The sequence below is a fragment of the Amphibalanus amphitrite genome, unplaced genomic scaffold, assembly GCF_019059575.1.
Source record: "Amphibalanus amphitrite isolate SeventyFive unplaced genomic scaffold, NRLGWU_Aamphi_draft 000577F_arrow, whole genome shotgun sequence".
Lineage (NCBI taxonomy): Eukaryota > Metazoa > Arthropoda > Thecostraca > Balanomorpha > Balanidae > Amphibalanus > Amphibalanus amphitrite.
Window position 1 is genome coordinate 119035 of NW_024882071.1, and position 21571 is coordinate 140605.

The 21571-nt window shown below is 47.1% G+C and overlaps 1 protein-coding gene across 1 annotated transcript in view; it reads left to right on the top strand.

Moving 5' to 3' along the window:
* Positions 1 to 5902: 5902 nt before the first annotated feature.
* The window catches only part of LOC122394166 (vesicular glutamate transporter 1-like), a 42238-nt gene continuing 26569 nt past the window's right edge, over positions 5903 to 21571 (top strand). The window contains exon 1 of the mRNA XM_043390856.1: positions 5903 to 6159. Within this exon, the coding sequence (XP_043246791.1) occupies positions 6083 to 6159 (77 nt within the window). The 5' untranslated portion in view covers positions 5903 to 6082. The remainder of the gene's footprint in view (positions 6160 to 21571) is intronic.

Sequence of the window (21571 nt, forward strand, 5' to 3'; positions counted from 1 at the left end):
AAGTGGCTCCTTGGAGCCGCCCCCCCCCTCCGTGGGGCGCGGGCTAGGCCATCAGTGGATAAGTGTTGGTGAAATGTCAACGCAACATTAGATGCTAACAATGGCACAGACAAGATCAGCTCGTTCTCACGAAATGAGAAATTAGGGAATAAGGTGTCATGGCGTGAGAAGTTCTCTTGCATTTCAGAGATATGAAGGTAAGTAGGTCTATATGTAATGACATACGTTTTAGGGCGACACTCGTAGCTTGAAGGTCATGAGCACTGGTAGCCTTCCTAAACTTTAACCCGGCAGTTGCTGGGGTATTTCGCCACCCACCGTTTGCTGGGGGGGGGGGCGTTAAACGCCCCCAGCCGATAACTCGAGAACCAATAGGCGCAGCGAAACGCACGAGGCGGCAAACGAAAGAGCACGACGAGACGCTTCAGATGAGTACTTTAAAGTTGAACTTTGAGATCACAGGTCGGGTCAAGGTCAGGTCAAACACCTGAAATCGGGCTTTCAGTAGCATGGACCTCAGGAGTTTGCAATGGGCGCCTCTCGTCACAAACTCTGTCAAAACGGTGCACAATCCATCATATAAAGCCTACAAGAGTGTCAGCTCCATATTGGGGTCAGTCAAGCATAGGTCAGGGTCAAGGTCAGGTCAACCGGGTAGGCACATATCCCCAAAAATCAAAACTGATATTCGCAGCCTGTGACACATGTTTTATGGGTAATTTGGGGCGTAGAACACGATGGTGACATTCATTTTATCATATGTGTACGTGTTTGGCTGAAAAGTTCAATTTAAGAAATGCATGTATCATGGTCGTGAAGCAGTCACGAGAAATTGCCCAGATTTAGTTCAAGATTTTGGAAAATGCGGAACGATAATCAATAATCGAAGATAGCCATTTGATTGTTCATGGTATTGGCAGTCTAACGGCGTTTAAGGCATGTCTGTATGTTTATTCTGTGATTTTATATGATTTCTTGAACATATGTCGTTTTTGGTCGAAAACTCAGAAATGATGACGTCACTAAAACCTCGATATCTCAAAAATTTTGCAACCGATTTTTTTTGAAACTTTGTCACAATAAACTTCAATCAATTCCCTATAGGTACCCAAAATTTGGCGTGCCTGCGGCGCGCCGTTTTTATGCTATGGCCCGGCGAAAAAAGTGGGGGTGTTTAACGCCCCCCCCCAGCAACTCGCGGGTTAACAGAATCAAGGCCTTATTAGTGGAATTTGAGCGGTATCATCGACCTCATCACCGACCAACCCAGGCGCAACACAGGGCAATGCATTGCATCATCCTCATCCTCCTTAACCTTCAACAATGGTCTCTTCCTCTCAGACACCCCAGCTGTATCGCAGACGCCTCAGCTTGAGGCCTGTTCACATCGTGTTCCTGGGTCAGCTGTGGCGCGCACTGGGTCACGATATGTAAGTTATACACCGGTCCGAGGCAGCTGTAGGGGAGCACAGGCTTACCCGTGTCGGAAGGTCATATTGATGAGTCAACCTCATCTCTGCCGAGCAAAGGCAAACACGACTACGTCAGGTCAGGTTACGTCATGTCAGATGTCACCCTAACGTAATCGTTTTTGCCTTTGCACGGCAGAGGTGTTGGGACGCATCGGCTCACACGTGCACCTTGTTTTGGTCGACTGTGTCTCATTTTTTATGTCTACACTGAAAACAATTCAACCCGCGGATTGCGAGTTGGCCCGGGTATCGCGGGTATTTTGAAGAAACTACCCGCTCTGCGCGAGTTTTTGCTGCCGGGTAGGCTGACTACCCGTTTAGCTTCCCGCGTTTCGCAGAGCATCCCGTTATCATCGTAGCTTTCACCCGCTTCACGGGTGTCAACGCCCGCTATACTCGGGTAAAACAGCAACCCGTCATGCGCGGATACATGAAACCTCCTCTGGCGGGGTCAATCACTCGTCCGCAGCGGGTTGTGGCCGCAGGCGTTACTCGCGCCCACGGAGTAAGCGCATCACGCAGGTTTTGCATCGTGTAACTCGCTGCGCCAAGGTAGGTGACATGCTATACGCAGGTTGCCTTGATCACGCATGTGTCAAGGCAGATATCCCACTGATGCACGGCATTGGTTTTGAAATTAATACTTTTGACTTCGACGCTCAAACGAGTGTTGAAATGTGACGCGCCACAATAGTCGCTTTTCGGCTCGGCTGCGTGCTTGTGCAGGCCTTGTGCAGGGGTAGAGATGTGCAAGGCAATTGTAATCGTAACTAACAGCTGTGGGGCTGCGTTCTGTGAGTTAGGAGGGTACTTAACGGGCTTGGGACATTTGAATCATTGTTTGGATGACGTCACGTCTTGGCCGGCAGAATATTTCGCTGGAACGCTCAGCAGAATCAAGGCCATATATAGAGCAGAATATTCTGCAGTCTGCGAATCTGGCGCATTGTGGTGAAGTTTGCAGACCGTTCTTAGCACATTTTATTGGTAAAAATAAGCCTGGATAAATAAATCTTTCCCGATGCAAATGAAATATTTGTCCAAACTATTCCTTAATATTTAAAACACTATAGGCGGATTCATGTCAATTGTCTAAGATAAGCCTTTTTACTTTCTGTATTGAGTCCGCCGTCAGTTCTTCATTTTAATCTGATATACACCGACATTTCAGTCGCTTTGCGTCAGGTCGCCAGTGGCGCAGTTGGTAGCGCATCGGTTTGTAATATCAAAGATATCGGGTTCGAATCCCGGCGATGGCGGCGTTTTCCTCCTTGAACGCCGCCACTGGAGGGTACTTTACCCTCCAGCTGATTTGGACACCCTACCAGCGGATATTTGTACTCGCAGAAAGCGAGTTCCCAACCCACGCAGCGCAGGTAATACGCCATGTGCGGATTGTGTACCCGCTGCGAACGGGTAGGTTGCCTTCTGTGTGTGAGTTGAGTCCCCATCCTATGCGGGTTAGGTACACAATATACTCGGGTTGACAGCCTGCGATATGCGGGTAAACGCACCCGCTGGTAGAGTGTCAAATTAGGTGGTGGGTAGGTGTACCCGCCAGCAGCGGGGTTTACTCGCTGTACGCGGGTTGAATTGTTTTCAGTGTATTACTGCCGCTGCGGGACTTACCGCCTCTTTTCCGCCTGTTTGTTTGCGCTGGCCGCAAGACTCACCGGACAGCCGGTTTGGAGGCAGGGCCACACTTGCATGATTAAGGTGTTTTTTGTACTTCTTATGTGTGCGTGTGTTGTTTTATATTCCATTGACCCAAGGCTGCCCAGGAGAGTTATGCAGTTGTCGCAAGTGTATGCTGAGGCCTGAGATTATGTAGAACAGAAACAAATAAAAAAGAGAATCACATATTGATGCGTTTTGTTCATGACATCGAGCGCTGTCAGGTGCCCTTTCTAGAGTACAGCTGTGTGCCTTTAGGTGAAGTGTCGGCACTCCTTTGAAGTGCGTGACTCGGCAGTCATTGCACACTTGTTCCTTTTCTTCCACCTGTCACCGATGTTGTATAGATAATAGCTTACTACAATGCGTAAAATTCGGTCAGCTGGTGGTATCGAGCTACACGAGTACTTACCATGAAATCTACACTTAATAGATTACACGGAACAGATGAATTGCTTTTTACAAGCATCAGCACTAGTAGTGATTACATAACATCATTGATGGATTATTAAACGTATCTACCGTCTCCAAAAAGGGCTAAGATAAACGTTTTATGTTAAACAACGCCTTTAAAACTGACCCGAGCTGAGCTAACGTGACTTGTGCTTAGCATGCCAGATACTTACAAAGACGACAAAGACTTGTCAGAAAGCCACCAAAGGTAAATTGGCTACCAAATAGCTGCACTCTCGTGAGATCAGGTCACGTATGTTGATTAAGATAGTTTCCGATGGCGGCTTTAAACATGAACATTTTGAATGTGGTCTCGACCTGACATCCAATGAAGACTAAAACCTAGCATCAGTATTAACTTAAGCCAGAAATAACGTTTAGGGACGCAAAGATGGGCTTTGTCGAACGTTTGTCGTGGTTTTGTTTTGACCTGCTTCTTTTCTAAAAATTATTCATGTTTACAGGAGCCGGTTTACGAGAAACACTTCTTTGACCCATTTCTCTTCACTCTGCAGCCATTTCAAAGGCAGATTCAGGCTAGTTAGAGGGGGGGGGCACTGACTCCTTCCCCCCACACGAAATCAAGCCAATGTCAGCCAATGGCAAGTATGTACATTGTATATCATCCTAGTTTTCTGATTTGAGCCTATCCACACCTGCGTTACATTTATTTGTTTATGCGGCTCAAATGCAGTTCATGCGGACTGTCTTTCCTTTTCTCTCTTCTTTCTAAGTTCTCCCTATCTCTCTCTCCCTCTCTCTTTCTCTCTCTCACTGTCTCACCTCTTGCTCTCTCTTTTTTTCTCTCTCTCTCCCTCTCTCTCTCTCTCTCTCTCTCTCTCTCTCTCTCTCTCCTACACCAACTGACCATCTCCGATCAATACACCTTTGGCTGGCTGCGTCATCGGACCTTCGAGGAGCTACGAGCTGACACGGCTCGCCAGCCAGAGATAGGAGCCGTCCTCCCACTCTCTCCTCTCCCTCTCTCTGTCCCTCTGCCTGCCTGCATCGCTCTCTGGAGGTTCCTAGAAATACAGCGCCGGGAGACTCTGACAGTCACAGGGGGGTTTATATAAGAGGTAATACTAGCCGTTTTCACGACGGGCTATCCGGCGAATGCACCTAATTTGACCAAATCTGCACCTTATCTCTTTTACAGCAAATATCTTCAGTTTATGAATTTATTTCAGTGTTTTAATCGATGATACTCCCTGATACTATGACAAAGGAGGCATATAAGCAATTAGTGCAACCCTAGCTGATAGCTTCTAAGAGATACACTGAACGTGACTGAACCTATGTAATTTGACCCAATCTGCACCTAATCTGCACCAAATGTGCACCAAATGTGTACCAGTTTGCCGTCGTGAAAACGGCTATCATCAGAGTGAGATGGCGTTGTGGATGCGCGCAAACTTAAGTCAAATGAATATACGCCCGTCTGCAGGTTTCTGGTGTCTGACAGAATGAAAAATGGTTTATAAATGTACCGGACCAACACTAGGTTTCTAAGTTCTGTCCCCCAAAAGACTGAAGGAGCCTTTAGTGTCAGATGATGAGTAGCATCACTTTCGCTCCTAATTGCAAAGACAATTTCAAGTTTCAAAGCTCGCAGTAATTAGTCCGTGAGTGTGGAAAGTCGGACTGTCTAAGTCGCGACTTGATGAAGTGTCCGACGGTTTCAGTTTAAGTTTTGGTTAGTTGGTTGTGTAAATCTATCATGAGCCCATTTACTTGCCCGCCAAATGATAAACGTTTTCCTTAAAATTAACTGCGCGGACGCGACGTTTATTAACAATGATCTGCCCGTTGCATATTGAAGCTCCTCCGACATCAAACTACATCGCCCCACTTTTCCAAACGCCTCAGGATTTCTGATTTCCAATAAACGATGACCAGAATAGCCCCCAATTTTGACTGCGCCGTGGTTTGCATCGCCCACTGACCACAAATAGAAGCTGCCTCCATGTGAGAAATGTCTGTTGCTTGGATGGCGTGTCCAAGGCTCTGACAGCGGCACTCTATCTCTGCATATATAACTGATGCCCGAATCTGGTCAGCGCTGGGACGCCTCCACGGAGGCACCTCGACCGTGTCGCCGCTGGGGGTCGATTCCGCCGCAGCGTCTGACGTCAGCGGGCAGACCTCTGAGCTGGCCGGCTTCAGTTGCCATTGGCTGTCGCAGCCCGCGCTCCGGCCGAAGCTCCGAGCTTCCAAGAGCGGCGGCTCGTGCCGCCAGTCCGGCGCCAGTAAGCCCCGCCCCGCGGCCGCTGGTTGGTCGCCTGGAGCCCGGTCTGGACGGTGATTGGCGCTCGGCGGCCAGCTCGCTCGGCTGGCCGGCAGACGGTGGCTGGGAGAGCTCGTCTGCTGACCTCTCCGGCTCGCCCGCTGGCCGCCCTCCGCTCCTCTTCTGACCGCTCCCCGGGGAAGGCAGGCCTGCCGAGCCGCCCACCAGCCAGCCAGTGCCAGCCAAAACCAGCAACATGTTCCGGAACCAGATAGATACTCTCACCAACATCTACCAGGGGCTCAAGTTCAAGTACGAAGAAACCGTCAAACCGTAAGTATTTTGGGATATGTCACAGGCCTCGACAATCACTTGAGGTTGGGAAAGTGTTGATAACCAGCGACACTTTTGTCGAATCAAACTTTTAAGTGTTTGGTAAGAAGCATAATCATGCATGACATGAAAAGAGCAATGTCCCTAGATGAGTAAAAAAAAAACACGTTTCTTTATGATTGATTGCTCAACGAGGTTTTAGAAATATGCCTGAATCAATTTGGGATCGTTTTTACCAACGTCTTGAAATTTAAAATTTTACATGTACCGAGTTCTAAAATGTAACTATTGTTATAGTTTAAAAGTTACGACACACTGAGACCACCCCAAGGTTTAATTATGGCTAGTGCCATTCACAAAAAGTCGGTAATTGTCCGGTTCCCTATTACAGCTAGCCAGTAGCCATACATCCAAGCAAAATAATTTTCATGCAAAATACTGAATTACGGCAAACGCTCTCAAGAGCTCAGTTTTAATGCTAGATCCATTTTATTTGCATTAGTGGACTACAAATACACCTAGCTATCAAACTGCTATCTCGAATTTTCGAAATTTTGAAAAATTTGAAAAATATGTATTTACAATTACAAAAAAAAAAATATATTTTTTGATCAAAAAGTTTTTGACGTTTCGCAAATACCGGAATATATGTGATAGAAGACACACTGGTGAACTACATTTGCAAGCTTTAGCCCAATATCTTTAAAAATTGCCAAGTTATTCGCATTATTGTCAAAATGTTACAATTTTATGTTTTTTTTCAAACCAATTTTTCAGTACGTTTTTGACGTCGTACAGCAATATAAATGGCACCATCGTGTTCCTGAGCTCAAACTGCATCTGATAGGTACCTTTTTTGTTGAAATATTTCATTTTCAAAATTTGAACTTTTCTGACCTGAAAGTGACCTGACCTCCGGTAAATTCAGCTGACAATGACCTCAAATGACACAGACGACACTATTTTCGAAATCTACGAGTAAAATGGACCATAAAACATGCGCCACGTGACCGATACATGATAGGTATACAATTTTCGTGACCTAAGATGACCTGGCCTTGACCTTAAAAATTCGAAGTAAAAGTTCGGTACCCTCAGGGTATCTAAGGCATCCGTCAAGGAGTGCGTAAACCAAAAATGAGCCTGATCGGACCGGCGGTCCGGCGGTCAGAGCCTAAATTTTGAACTAGCAAAAATGTCGATAATTTTTACTTTGACCTGACCTGTGACGTCATCGGTGACCTCGAGGTCAATGAAAACAGGTTTCGCGCAACAGTTTTTCCAGGGCTATCAGATGCCGTTTGAATTTTGACGATGGGCCCAGTAGTTTCGGAGATAGGAGGGGGGCTCTGGAGAGCGCCCCCCCCCCCCCCCCAGTCACTCGCGTTATGGAAAATACCCCAGTCATGCGCGGGTTAAAAAATGTAGCAACTTCGCCTTCAAGTGCTATATTATTTGGTCAGCAATTACTTTTCTCACCTGTAAATAGGATTTATAGACTATCGTTTTGTCAAAAAATAATCGCAACCGTCTATTTTTTGTTGGTGAAACTGGCCTCTGGTGAGTGAACGAAAGGAGGGGTAAACGTATATCACCCAAGTGACCCAGTATAGAATAATCTACTCTACAAGCATATTTTTTCCGCCTGCCAATTCAACGAAAACAAAATTCAAAACTGTAGTCAGCGGCGTATTTAGAATATCGCGAAGGGAGGGGGGCAAGGGTTAGGAGGGCGCCACCTCACCCAAGGAGGGCGCCGTACGGTGGCGAGATAAAAAAAATCCTTAACGATCGCTCAGGAAGGGGGAGGGGCGTTTTTTACCACGCCACCAGCTTTTTTGCGTATGTAAGGAAGGCGGCGACGCGCAGTGCTGCGAAACTTGGTATCGGGTTTATATCACACGCGACAAAAAGGTTGCAAGTGATTGGCATAGGTACCAAATTTCTTTCGACCAAACGCTCTTTAAATGCCGCGCCGAAGTCGCGCAGAATTGAAAAAAAACTTTTTCTGCTTTTTAGGCACACCTGTTATGTATTCACCGTTCAAAGCTTTTCGTGTCCCTTTAGCAAAGTTGGTGGGACAAAAATAAGGGTTGGTGGAGACGCTCTGCCCATAGGTGACGGTGTAAAAAAAGTTTATTGGTGACGGCATCCACACCAAATCAACGTATCGAATCGACACCGGAGCACGAGATGCGAAAGCACTAGCTCACAGCGAGAATGCAGCAGCGTAGCAGCAACAATCTTCCGAAATACCAGTCATGATTGTAAAATCAATCAGTTAAGACCAAGACGGGTTTCATCCACGTTAGAGCGTAAATAGCTTTGGTAAATAGCGTAGGTATACTTCATTCATTGTGCTGAATGCACGTTCCTTTGTGTCAGTTTTCACAGGCAATGCATCACATTGTGCAAGAGAACGGCTATGCTGGGACTGGGAAACATGCTTAAGCTTAACGAGTAGATAAATGATAGGAGGGCAGTGATCAACGGAGGTCGCCAATAGGTAGAAGGGCTGTGATCGACAGGAGAGTGCCAACTGCCAATGTTTGAGAGGGCGGAGATCATCAGGAGAGCGCTAAATAGGTAGTAGGGCCCCCGACCAACATTTAACAGGAGGTTGCCAAAAGGTAGGAGAGCCCCGATCAACATTCGACAGGAAGGCACCAATAGGTAGGCTTGGGTAGCGAGCATCGTGAGGGCGCCAATGGGTAGAAGGGCGGCGAATGACAGGAAAACAGAAACACCAATAGTTTGAGGGCGTTTTTCCCAAGACGGTGATATTGAATAGAAGGACGTCTGTGAGGAGGGAGGACGCCGATCAACAGGAGGGCGCTTGTGATCAGAAGGGCGGTGATCAACAAGACGGCGCCAGCAGGTAGGAGGATGGCTATCAAGAAAAGGTCGCCAATGGGTGGAAGGGCGGCAATCAACATGAAGGCGCCAGAGGGTAGGAGATCTTAACTGATCAACATTCGCCAGGATGGCACTACTAGGCAGGAGGGTGGCGAGCAGCAGGAGGGCGCCAATAGGTAGGATGGCCACGTCATCAACATTCAACAGGAGGGCGCCAGTATGTGGGAGGGCCCCGAACAACGTGAGGGCGTCAATGATCAGAAGGGCGATGACCAGCAAGAGGGCGCCAATAGATACGAGGATGGCAGAAGGTCGGGACACCGATACCAAACCAAATACCAACAATGATCATGTGAAAATACCGAAACCGAACCGACTTGGGAATATGAGGAAAATACCAACTTTTTACCAAATTCACAACCTCTTTTACATTATTGAGGATTCATAGTACCAACAAAATACCAAATAAATTAGCCTTGAAATACCAAATACCAAGTTGGTATCGGTTTGGTATCGGTATACCAAAAAGTTGGTATCCGATTGACATATCTAACATGGAAGGCCTCCCATGTGCACGGCGGCCTCCTGCATACGTTTAGTTCCTCATCCGTTCAGGGGACCTCCTCTGTACTCGGAAGGGCCTCCTCTGTACACTACGCGCCTCCTCTGTACATGGAGGGCCTCCTATGTGCAAGGGGGCCTCCTTTGTATCCGTCACGCATCCGCTTTAGATGGAGGGCCTCCCTGTGCACGTGGGCCTCCTGCGTAGCTCACGTTTCGTTTCTTCTCCGTTCAAGGGGCCTCCTCTGTACTCGGAAGGGCCTCCTCTGTATACTACGCGTTTTCTATGTGCATGGAGGGTCTCCCATGTGCACGGGGGCCTTCTGCGTATGTTTCGTTTCTCCTCCGTTCAGGGGCCTCCTCTATACTCGGAAGGGCCTCCTCTAGTTATATACTACGCGCCTTGAAGCCTTCTCTGTGCATGGAGGGCCTCCCATGTGGACGTGAACCTCTTCTGTATCCGACACACTTCTGCTTTAGATAGAGGGCCTCCCATGTGCACGGGGGCCTCCTGCGTACGTTTAGTTCCTCATCCGTTCAGGGGGACTCCTCTGTACTCGGAAGGGCCTCCTCTGTATACTACGCGCCTGCTCTGTACATGGAGGGCCTCCCATGTGCAAGGGGGGCCTCCTTTGTATCCGACACTCCTCCGCTTTAGATGGAGGGCCTCCCTGTGCAAGGGGGCCTCCTGAGTCCTGCGTACCTACGTTTCGTTTCTCCTCCGTTCAGGGGGCCTCTTCTGTACTCGGAAGGGCCTCCTCTGTATACTATAAGGCATTTTCTATGTGCATGGAGGGCCTCCCATGTGCACGGGGGCCTCCTGCGTACGTTTAGTTCCTCATCCGTTCAGGGGGCCTCCTCTGTGCTCGGAAGGGCCTCCTCTGTACATATACGGATGGCCTCCCATTTGCACAGGGGCCTCCTGCGTACACATAGTTCCTCCTCCGTTTCTGGGAGGGCCTCTCTTTGCAGGGACTGGGAGGGTCTTCTGGCACAGCAGAGCCTCATCTTAACATTGTAGAGTGACCCTCAGGAAACCTTCTTTTGCATAAAAGTGCCATTTTTTGCACGGAAGCCATTAGCCTCTTTCAAGCATGGCTGGTCCTAAAAAAACGGAATTCCGAGCAAAGGGCCTCCACCCAGAACAGGGTGGGCAAAAAGATAGTTTTGCCCACCCTGAGATTTTTCAGGGTGGGCAGCTGCCCACCCTGCCCCCCGGAATCCGCCGCCCCTGCTGACCCAAGCCGGGGCCGCGCGTCCTCCCGGTGTCATGTGATAGCCCGGGGCTGCCCGCGGGGATGCGGTAGACCGCGCCCAAAGCTGCGGCCCCGGCTTGGGTCAGCGCACACTGCCCCGACTCGGCTACCTCACGTTACCGGGGCCCTGGCTTTGGGCGCGGCTTCTGCTCATACTTTGTGGTGCGGTGGTGGTGCGTCGGGCCGCGCGCTCTGACTTCGGCCAAGAAAAATGCGTCAGCTGATTATTGTCATTTCTGCCACTTGCGTGTGGTGAAATGGAGTCATAACTTATGAGACGGCTTTTTCATATCAATTATTTTACATAAAATCATATTTCAAACCATAAATAATGTTCGACAGCCAAATAAAAGAAACAATACCAATACAGGCTTACAGTTTAAGGCTCGACATTGTGTTGTCTACGATTAGACAGCTGATAACTCATTCCCGTACGTCGTAACTCTATAATAACCTTTGCTTATTGTCACATGTGTGCCGCATTCGCGATTGTTGCCGACGCCTGTTTGCAGGTCAGTCCACTACAGTTGTTATACATATCGAAGAACCGATAAACTTTTAGGCGAAAAAGGCATTATTCCAGGCCCATTTTTGATTTTTTTTTGCGATATTAGGTACAAACAGAAGCTTCTTATCCTAGGAAAAATAAAATGGGAAATCTTTTAAAGGTGGCACACTACCTTTAACATGGGGTTTGAGTTTAGATAGCCAAGTTTGCGGCGAGGTTCAGAAACCACTATCTATCTAGGTTGCAACCCCCGCGGCCTCTTGGTGTTGAAGAAATTCGTTCCCTTCATTTGAAAATGGGCCTTGCGCAAGGCCCTATCTTCAACATGGAGCGACCGTTAGTGTGACGTCACCTCGTTTAGTCATTCTGATTTAAATGGGTTTGTTCGTTGAAAAATCGCTTAAAACTTGGTCTGAACTTTGTTGTGGTGCCTACAGAGTAAAAAGAATCAGCTTTATGACAGTAATGTGGCCTGGAGAAGGAGGTAATTTTGGGCTGTGACGTCACATATTTGAAAGTTTGTGTTTGGAATATGGGAAGCCTAAGATGTTTAATGAAAAATAAATGCCAGAACCGTGTTCCTGGTCATCCAATCTATAAAGTCGGGCACAATTTAACTGGTTTTAACAACATTTTAGAAGGTGGGATAGTCCCTTTAAGGCCTAAAAGGGTGTCTATCTGATGCAGTTTTTCACGGAGAATCGAATGGTGCTATTTTTGTTTCCGTACGAGGTCTGGAACTTCCAAAAAAAATCATTTTTCAAAATTTTATGTGTCGTGACGTCATACAATTTTGAATAACTCCCACATTTTTGAACCGATTCTTCTAAAAATTGGTATGTAGGTGCACATAGACCACTTCCCTGACATATATTCTGGTTTTTTTGGATACACTCAAAATTTTGGATTTATAATCATTTTCCCAAAAAAAGTCAGTTTTTTTTAGAAAAAAAATTGGGCCAAAATCAAAAAATTTCAAAAAACCGAGATAGCCATTTAATAGACAAATTAGAATTACGTATAACGTTTTTTGTTAATTCTTGATTCCTTTAAAAATGAAGATGCTAGCGGCGTTTGAAACTTTGCCGTTTTTGAGTCGAAAATGGCGAACATGACGTCACTAAAACGTCAATTTCTCAAACAATTTCTGACGGATTTTGCTCAAATTTTCAGCGAACGTGTCAAATTGATGTAAGAAAAGGTACTGAAAGTTTGGCGGCGCTACGCGCCGCCGTTTTTGAGATATTGCAAAAATTCGTGAGGGGGGTAAAATTTACCCCCCCAGCCCCGCGCGGGTTAATAAACAACAACGTTCAACAGAAAAAAAAACTCTTAAAAATAAACAGCTTTGGTGATAAATTATAGTCAGGGATATTCAACATGCATTGATAAACGAGCAAGCGGACGCAGCGAGCTAGCGAGTAAATTCACGATTGGAAGAGATACCGGTATAAGGCCCGACCCCATGGCGATTTTCATATATCTCGGCAATCGATCGACCGAACCACAAGTGGTCTGCTACATTAGACAGTCTACATTAGACAGTCCCAGGGCTTGACACGGACCCCCAGGAGCCGGCATGGGGTTCCAAGAGCTGTTGTGGATCTTAGCATGTGTGGAAGCCCCCAGAGGCCAGCCTACAAGAAAGTAAAGACTCTGTAAAGACTCCGAAAGCTGGTATAGGGTCTCTTCAAGCCTCTTGAGCCTCAAGACATGAGCCTCTTTGAGTCAGTATACACTATGCAGTATACACACCAAGAGATTGTGTCGGGATTGGGTCGTCAGAGGTCAGTGTGAGGGCCCGGCCACAATCAGGAGCCAAAAAGGGTCCTTCAAAGACCGGCGGAGCCGGTAAGGGCCTCAAAACCCTGCATTGGTCTTCAGAGACCTTCGTGGACCCTTCAGAGCCAGGGTTTGGCCTAAAAACCCGTTAAGAGCTCACAAAGCCGGCGTAGGGGAGCTGAAGAGGCCGGTGTGTGGTCCCGAATAGCAGGTAAGGGGATAACAGGAATCTGCTTTGGCTACCAGGAACCAGTGCGAGGGCCCCAAGAGCTGGAGTGGACCCCCAGAAGCGTACGTACGTGTGGGGGTGGGGTGGGGGGTCTTAGAGGCCACTGAAGGAAGCCTGAGAGACCGGTATAGGATCCATAGAAGCCGGTGTGGGGCCCTCAGGCAACGAGGTGGGTTCTTTAGAAGTTAGTGTGGGGTTCAGGGGCCTGCAATGGGCCCTCAGAGCCAGTGCGCGGTCTCAAAACCCAGTGAGAGTCCCAGAAAAACCGGAATAGCGCCCTCAGAGGCCAGTGTGGACCTCGAGTTACCGATATGGGGCCCCCAAAAGCTTGTGTGGCTCCATCAGAGCTGCATGCTGGGGCTCTGAGGATCCTGCATCAGTTTTAAGAACCAGGGCACCAGCTTTCAACAGAAATTCATTCAATGGTTGAATGGGCTCCTTGAAGCGCAGCTTATGAATGCTAGGGGTGCAAAATTATCTGTGACAACCCAACATTTCCAGAAAGTGGTTCAACTGCACACCCTTCACTCCTTCTTCCGCCGCTTCAGAATAAATAATTCTCAATCATTTTTCTACGATGATCCCCGAGACACGTAATGAACGAAAATTTGGCTTTATGTGACTGTCAAGTCAAGACCTTACAGGAAAAGGTCATATTGCATATCAACCGATCCGTATAATTCAGCTAGGCTAATTATATTCAATGCATTTTCATATCCATATATTGCATATACAAGGCGGAAAGTAATTACATGAGCATTCTTTTCTTCCTGGATGAAGGGAGTAGGGACAAAGCTCGACAATGTTATCTGTTGATTTGTCATTTTTTGTTATTCACTGGCGTAGGTATGCGTCCCAGGATGATGGACGCAGGTGGGAAGCACTGCTGGCGAGATCTTAGTCTATACCTTCTGAAGCTGTCTGATGACGTCATTGATGTTGGCGGTTACTAGAAGTTTGCTTATCTTCATGACCTTAAAAATCGCCCAGACGTGACCTCAGGTGACTTACCTATATGCAAATTATTTGTTATAAAAATTCCCGATTTTTTTTTGCTGAACCGACCAATTTCGCTTACCTTGCTTACCAAACGAACTAGAATATAAATCGTACAAAATTATCTATGATCCACTGTTGAAGGACATTCCCCACACCTCTCCCCCATCCCCACCCATCCTCTCCCTCCAGAGCTGACGGCACACATCCTGATCTCATTCCAGGCAGAGCCTAACGCAATAGTGACAATCCAATCGCTATCTAGCTTCTGGGCTGCCTCACCCCTCCCCCTGACAACGCACGACCGCTGGAGGGTGGACCGGGGCACAGGGGCCCAACGGATATGTCGGAGCAAGCAGTAATTTGTGGGGTCTTCGCTGCCCCAGCAGCCGCTCATGAAGGAGTGAGGCTGCTAAGCACGGAATATATAGTCTACGACATGGAATGGACAAAATAAATTTTTGTGACTAAGTAAAGTCACAAAAATATCGGTTGGTCGCTGAAGTTTTGGAAGACGATTGCATATACGAGTATGATGTCCTTCAGCGCGAACGAAAGTGAAGAGGCGCATGCAAGTGTCTGCTCTTGTGTATTTCACACATTTCACAAAAATGAGCCTGTCGCTTCATTTGCTAGATGTAATCGCGTTAGCCATTCTTGATCATTCCCTCGAATTCTCAGCAAGTATTTTCTCCACATTTTGCTTCCACGGACCTGCATTGTCGTTCTTAATAGTGGAATTACTCGCTGCTCGTAATCCGTAGCTCCTTTCTTTTTATATTTTTCCTCATTTTCTCTTTCTTTCTCTCTTCCTCTTCTCTATCACTCTGTTTATTAATATTCTCTCTTTTTTGTCTTTCACCTCTACGTTTCATTCTTCCCTCTAGGCTCCTTTCCCTTCTCTCGCTCTTTCGTCTATATATCCCTATATTTTCCCCTCTCTCAGCCTCCCTCCATTTCTCTACCCCCCCTCTCTCTCTCCTCTGTAAGGAGTCTCACCACCCTTGCCTCTCGCCCAATATCACGGAGTCGATGTGCGTACCAGAAAAGCCGCAATTAATATGCCCGCGGGCGGCCACAAGAAAGTAGAAAATCCCATCTTCTGCTCGTTCCTGGGTAACGAGTCTCTTCGTCCGACCGCGCTGCATAGCAATGACACAGCGTCGACAGCTGCAGCTCGAGCAGAGACACCGCATCGGGCGACAGCGGCGCCAGCTACCAGAGGAGATAGAAAGTAACGTGATATAACTAAATTAAACGTAAAACCTGCAAAGATTTGGGCTCGGTCCAATGTGTTACTGTTAGTGCTGTTTGAGCTTATTTAAAATCTAGATGGATATTTTTTTTTTGTAATTTTCCTGTCGTTCACTTAAATTGTATCTTTTGATTTGATTTATGATTATCTTTTGAAACATAAATTAAACTGAAACACTCCTGCGTTAGTGCCTCATTGTACGTCCCAAGCTAAGCACCGTCCTTGTATCTGAAGCAGTTACTTAACAGCATTGAAAATAAGCAAGCATTTTCGGGGTAGGGTTACAGACGTTATCCAAATTTGGATGTCCTATTAGTCAGACATGTCCACATAAACGTCTACTTATATCTCTTTACATCAACTTGATATGCTCGCTGCCTTGATCCCCTTCACCCCATTAGGTGACTGCCTTATCTGTGGTAATTCTGTAGGGAGTTTCAGCTGAGGATGAATGGGTAGAGACACATATCCGCGCGGTGACCTAAAAGCGGCTGAAACGCCGGCATTCATTCGTCAGCGGCAGTAATCAGCGGCCGACATCCAAATCCCATTTACGGAGACCAAATGAAGCAGAAACGTCAGCCTCATAGGGCGATGATGCTCTATGTGTGGGTTTGGGTATGTTGGGGATGTGAGCTCCACTCCCCGTGGGTGTCCGCTGCTGTAACAACCTCTCTCATTTCTCTCTTGCTCTCTCTGTATGTATGTATGTATGTATTCACATCGTGCAATCGGTCCATGAACACATGGCTATTATGATTGACATGTCATAAAAACGGAACATCGGGATTCAGTTGCACAACTAACACACACACTCACGCACACACACTCAGCTCACATCACATTTGTACATCGCGCTACTCGTTTTGTTGTTTTGCCAGAAGATGTTTGCGGAGTTTTAGCCTGAACTCTCGCGTTCCCATGTTGTGGAAACTCGGCGGCAATTCATTGTAGCCCGTGACGGCAGAAAACAGAAATCGTCGGCGTCCCGATTCCGTCCGTATTACAGGTCTCTCCAGCATGTCAGCCTGTCTGGTCACACGGCGGTGAATGCTACCCCGGGTCACGAGGCTACTGTACAGGGTTTCAGGCTGGCAAGCTGACAAAATCTGTTTTAACATGGTCAGAGAGTGGTAGAGGTGCAGATTTTTTGCTGACAGCCACTTCAGCGTTCTCAACACGTCACTGATGTGGTCGTATTTGCGGCAGCCTGAAATAACGCGTGCGCCGAAGTTGAGCAGTTTCTGCAGTCTCGCCATTTGTGTGGTGCCGCACACACCATATACACTAATACAGTAGCGCACCGATGAGACGACGAGTGCCTGTACAATGGTAGCGAGCGTATCCGGTGGAAGCGCGTGCCTACTGTGGCTAAGTCCGCTTAGTAAGCCGGTGCATCGTCTCACAACGTCGTCCACATGTGCCGAAAAAGTCATATTTCTATCGAAAACTACGCCAAGGTTTTTGACAGTGACGGAACCGGTAATCGTAGCCCCCATAAACTGAACCCGTGTCGGAGGCATCGAGCGGAGATTTTGACCGGTTCCGATGACGAGCAGCTGTGTTTTGTTAGCGTTAACCTTCAGTCCATTTTTACGAAACCATAATGACAACACTTCCAGGTTCCTCTCTAGTCTAGTGACCAGTTCACCGTCACTGGGCCTACCAAACACTGCCATTTGCACGTCGTCAGCATACTGCACGAGACAGCGGTCGTGGGCAATATCTGCATCGAGGTACAGCGGCATGTCCGCTGCGTAGACAGCGTACAGCAAAGGACCCAGCGCAGATCCTTGATACGTGCCTATCGGGTTCAGTAGAGGCCTCTCTCTCTCTCTCTCTCTCTCTCTCTCTCTCTCTCTCTCTCTCTCTCTCTCTCTCTCTCTCTCTCTCTCTCTCTCTCTCTCTCTCTCTCTCTCTCTCTCTCTCTCTCTCTCTCTCTCTCATCTCTCTCTCTCTCTCTCTCTCTCTCTCTCTCTCTCTCTCTCTCTCTCTCTCTCTCTCTCTCTCTCTCTCTCTCTCTCTCATCTGTCTGTCTCTCTGTCGCTGTCTTAGTCTCCGTCTCTTTGACTCCCTTTCTTTTTTACTTTTTGCATACAATCTCTTTTCTCTCTCCAGACCTTATTTCTAAAATCATAAGTCATTGTTCATCGACTAATAGCTCATTTGCTTTACTAATTTTGACATACAACTGAATTGTGTGTGAACTAATGGCATGAATGGCGATTCAAAATTCTCACATATGCATTTTGCTATTTATCACTGCAGGCCTTTCCACTGCAAAAATGCTTTCAATTGAAACTCTGTGCTCTAATTCTTAAGCCTCTCATCACTGATCGTTATGTATATTATAACATCCCATCAACAAGGACCTCGTTTCTGGGGCAGCGACCCCTCCCCCACCCCTGACAGCTATATCTCCCTCGGCACTGCTCCGCCCCTCCCTGGTATCGCCCATTTCCGCCCCTCCGCCTCCCTCCCCTCCCCTCCTCCGTCAAAATCCGCCGACAAAGCCCGACAAATTGTCACTGTAATTCCTCTGACTGCGCTGAGAGGCGCGCGCGGCCCGGCCGCGCTGCCGGCATTGTGCTGATATACGTGCCTCAAAATTCATCGCTGCCGATCCTCTTAGCGTCGTAAGTTAAACCGTCTCGGCCGTCTCGGTGGGCCCGGCCGAGCCGACAATCGCGTCCGGAGAGGGCTGCCGATGGGACAGGATTAGAGCCGGCGCCGCAGTGAAGCTCGATGAGCCAAACTGCTGCCGAGATCAGTAAGGCTTGAAGAGCCAAGCTGCTGCCGAGATCACTGAGGCTCGATGAGCCAAACTGCTGCTAAGCTCAGTACTGTTCGATATTCAAACTGCTGCGGAGTTAACCAAGGCTCGATGAGCCAAACTGCTGCGGAGTTAACCAAGGCTCGATGAGCCAAACTGCTGTTGAGATCTTGAGGCTCGATGAGCTAAACTGCTGCCGAGCTTAGCACAGCTCAGTTTCATTCAGCTCACTAAATTCAGCATACCAGGCGCTACAGTCAGCCTAAATCAAGGCTATATAAACCAGGTAGAACGCTCCGGGAAAAAAGTTGGAAACAATAAATTAGTTGCGGCATTCCCTGATGACGCGAATGTGGGTCAGCGGCCGGCGGCCGGCGGCCGATAACACTGTATGAGGATGCATGCACGGAACTTTTGCTTGTTGGAGATTGCGCTAGGCAGATAAATGTTAATGTTAGGATATGTTTCGAAAGTAAATTGAACGACGCCTCGAACGCCGTCAATGAATTTGCGATACGACGATTATTTGTTTAGTTAAAGCCGGCGAACTTTTACCTTCCGACCGCGCGGGGAGGCGATACGGTGCCACACTGACGGTTTTTACGATAACTCAAAATTCTTTTGAGCTAAAGAGCTGAAATTTGACATGTACAATCTTTTGATCAAGCTGGATCTTTTGGTACAAGTCGCATATTTAAGGTACGTCAGGTTGTTGACCTATGTTATCGCTCGTGAGCCTCTACACAGTCCAAAAGCAACGCAATTTCTGGACACTCAGTGCCAAGAAAAATCCTTCACAGAAAGATGACACTTGGGCTTGGCAGAAAGAAGAGCTGTCGGTTTCTTACCGTTCGTATGTGTCGTGTTTTCACAAGAGTTTAGTAAGGTCAGGTCCCTCACGTGACCTCCCCTCATAACTCAATAGGTTTACTACCATAGAAGCGTTTATCAATCGCCGGAAATCTTAGCCAATCCCACTGGACACTGGATCTATACCGACATGGGGCCCTCCTGACTGGCCACTCCCTCTGAAATCCACAATAAAATTGGGCTGCGGCCACGGTTATGTATTAATGCTTTTCACTAACAGAAATACAACAACTTCAACCAGCACAGTGCACGTCGCCACAACAGTCCGACCCACGTCCCTGATATCGACTAGCACCCGGCCGGATGCACATACGCGGAGCCAATCATTCCGAATGTGACCTGCAGCTTACAATTGCTGTGTCGCATGGCGCATGGCACAGGATGATTCCTAGCAGCTGTCGGGTGGAGTGGAGAAACAGCACGTTGCGACACACCGCGCCGGCGACAGAGCTCAGCAGGCCTGGTTGGAGGCTGGAGCCGGAGGTAAGGGCGGACACAGGCACATACATTGCAGGACAAATAACAGGATGTCAGTTAGGGATATAATTCAAGACGAATGATTCAAGACGGCCTGAAATAATGCAAATTTTGCTCACTTGGATACAAACTTCAAACTTGACGTTTATAGCACCACGGAAACAATGGGCGCACAGGAAAGAAACAAAAGATGGGTTGTTTCTAACGCAAGGAAGTAAATAGAGGTTGCATATGATGGAACAGCCCGAAGTGCAGACAAGCACATATTTTTGGTAATAGCTATCAGCCTATCAGCTGTCCTACTACTCTTCTCCCTTCATCAACTACTGGACACATCTGAAGCATCATATATAGGTAGCACCAATGTCCATAACAAATGCTTGGAAGTAGTTTTTATGAAGCCAAGGGAAATACATGCTAACATGCCTACATCATGCATGTAAACTCAAAATTACACAGGCATGACAAAGGAAGCTTATGTAAAGAGAGTAGTTAGCAAAAGCATTTCATAGTTAAAATAATTCAAAACTGCACAGTGCACACAGGGCAAACATAAAAAGCAGTAAGTGTGCACTTTGCTGTTCAGTTATACTAAGAAATAGTTCAAAACAAAATACATCTTTTCATGTTTACTGGTTGTTCTTCTATGCCACTTTACCCATATCTTGATTACAGATGGGCTGTTACTGTAGGCTGATGAAGTGACACTTGGTTGCCTTTGTGCGAGTTTCAGTTGCAGCCTCCTAGGTACTGCACTGGAAAGCAGATGAATGCCTCTGAAAGATAGGAATATAAGCAAAGTTAGCTGTAGTAGTGTCAATGATAATAGAAATGACATTTTTGTCCTTTGACATACATTTGTTGAAGTAAAAAAAGGTACAAAATAAATTGGTTTGTTTCAAGACACGCTCACTGCACAAAGCCGCACAGACATTACACAGGCATATGAAATTGGTACACATAAAACTTGATGATTAAAAAGGTCAAAACTAGCAATAATAATAATTGAAGTAAAAGTTACAATCACAATCATTTCATTTAAAATGACTTGACATAAGTCACAAGACGCAACGCTCCTATTCACTAAAGAAAAGTTTTTATGCTTTCATTATCCTCCACATAACAACCAGCTTGATACCAGGCTGTGCAATAGTGGGTATATAACCCCATGTTGCCATTTTATTAGAGCAAGTGGGGTTACAACAACAATCCTAATGTCAAACCCACATCTGCAACCCGTACTGCAGTTTCAATCACCTTACAAGCACACCTTCTGGCAGTTTGATAGGCAGAATGGTCATTACTACCTTCTCCTCATATTCAACACATATTCCCTTTATACAGATACAGTTAAGACCTGGTTATAGCAAGCATTTTCGAGAAAAGATAGGATAAGAGTCCAAGACAAAGGTCGAGAGAAACAACACCAACATAAAACACCGACTATGTAGCACTAATACTGTCAAATTCATAAAAATATATACATGAGTCGATCAGAAATTCACTGTAGATTTCGAAAATGGTGTCAAATGCCACTCAAATACCCCCATTCGCATGTACGAAGCGATAAAACACTGACCTTCAGTTCCGCGTGCCATTCTCCATAGGCCACTGTGTATTAAATAACGCGTTCACTGATCGCAAAAAATGAGACCCACATATGACGCGTTTGCTACCAGCCAATCAGCGCTCGAGATGCCGAGCGCTGATTGGTGGAAAGGGCCGTCGTTAGCAGTCCATTACATGTCGTTTTCCTTGAACATGTGCGTGAGCGCTGATGCTGCTCACGGGCTGTTGCCATTTTTCGTAATGCTGAAGGCACGGGAGCGAGCCCCCCTGGCCTAAATGA